This window comes from Macrotis lagotis, chromosome 1 (assembly GCF_037893015.1).
Source record: "Macrotis lagotis isolate mMagLag1 chromosome 1, bilby.v1.9.chrom.fasta, whole genome shotgun sequence".
Classification (NCBI taxonomy): domain Eukaryota; kingdom Metazoa; phylum Chordata; class Mammalia; order Peramelemorphia; family Peramelidae; genus Macrotis; species Macrotis lagotis.
In genome coordinates this window covers 612,073,854-612,075,055 of record NC_133658.1, presented here as the reverse complement: position 1 = coordinate 612,075,055, position 1,202 = coordinate 612,073,854, and the positions used below count along the sequence as shown (strand labels likewise).

The 1,202-nt window shown below is 60.2% G+C and overlaps 1 protein-coding gene across 1 annotated transcript in view; it reads right to left on the bottom strand.

Annotated features, from left to right (window-relative positions):
* EN1 (engrailed homeobox 1) overlaps positions 1-672 on the bottom strand; it is a 1,508-nt gene extending 836 nt beyond the window's left edge. The window contains exons 1-2 of the mRNA XM_074211901.1: positions 246-672; positions 7-176 (exon numbers count right to left, since the gene is read on the bottom strand). Coding sequence (XP_074068002.1) covers positions 7-176; positions 246-672 — 597 coding nt within the window. The remainder of the gene's footprint in view (positions 1-6; positions 177-245) is intronic.
* Positions 673-1,202: the final 530 nt, after the last annotated feature.

Genomic DNA, 1,202 nt, shown 5'->3' with positions numbered 1-1,202 from the left:
GTTCGCATCCGCCGGGCAGAGGAGAGAGGCCGGGTTGGCCGACCGCGTGCCCAGAGGATTGGCTGGGTCTCTACCTGCGGCTGTCTGGCCTCTGTCTCGCTCTGCCCGGCCTCCTCCTCCTCCTCCACCAGCGCCAGCGCCGCCGCCGCCGCCGCCTCCTGCAGCTCCAGCCAGGATCTGCTGCTGCTGCTGCTGCTGCTGCTGCTGCTGCTGCTGGTGCTGCTGCTGCTGCTGCTGCTGCTGCTGCTGCTGCTGCTGCTGCTGCTCCTTCTTACAACCAAAGTCTGGCCTTAGGATGTTGTCTATGAAAAAGTTGGTGGTGCGGTGCTGCTGGGGCGGCGGCGGCGGCGGCGGGGGCTGGTGGGGAGCTGCGGGCATCGGCTGGGGCGGCGGCGGGGGCTGCTGCTGCTGCTGCTGGTGGTGGTGGTGGTGATGATGGTGGTGGTGGTGGTGGTGGTGGTGGGGTAGGGGCGGGAGGCAGGGGGCTGCAGGAGAGGAGGGTGCTTGCTGCGGGGACACTGGCACGCTGTCTCCATCGCTGCCGCTGCCGCTGCCGCTGCTGCTGCTGCCGCTGCTGCTCCCGCTGCTGCTGCCGCTGCCGCCGCTGCTGTGGCTCGCTGTGCCCACGGTGGAGTCGCGCTGACTGTTATGCTCCGGCTGCTGCTCTTCCATACTCAGCCGCCCCGCCGCCCCGGACGCGGCTTCCTTCCCCCTCCCCCCCGCTTCGCTCTCCACCCCACTTTGCCAGTGGCCGGTGGGGGTGCGGGGAGAAAAGGAGAGGAAGCAGAAGAAGGAGGGGAAAAAAAGAGGAGGAGAAGGGAAAAGAGAAGAAAAAGAAGAGAGGGGGGGAAAAGATCAGACGCTTGTCTCGAATGTCTCTTTTACCGAGCAGATCTGTTTTCCTCTCTAATCTGCAGAGATCCAGAAATGAAGACACTTGGGTATTTCTTTCTGCAACCAGATTCAGGTTGGTTTTTTTTTTTTGTAAAGAAAGGCAAGCCACACCAGGAAGAGCTTTCCCAAATAAAATATTTTTCTTAAAGGGAAAAAAAAATTCCAGTCTTTAAAATCTAGCCATCTTCCTAAGCAATAGTGAGGGATTTGACTTCCCCAAGTGTCATGCTCAGCTTTGCCCACAGCTCGAGGTTGGCAGCGCCTTTAATCGTCTTTGCTTTTTTTGCAGGGAGAGAGTGTCTCAGCCA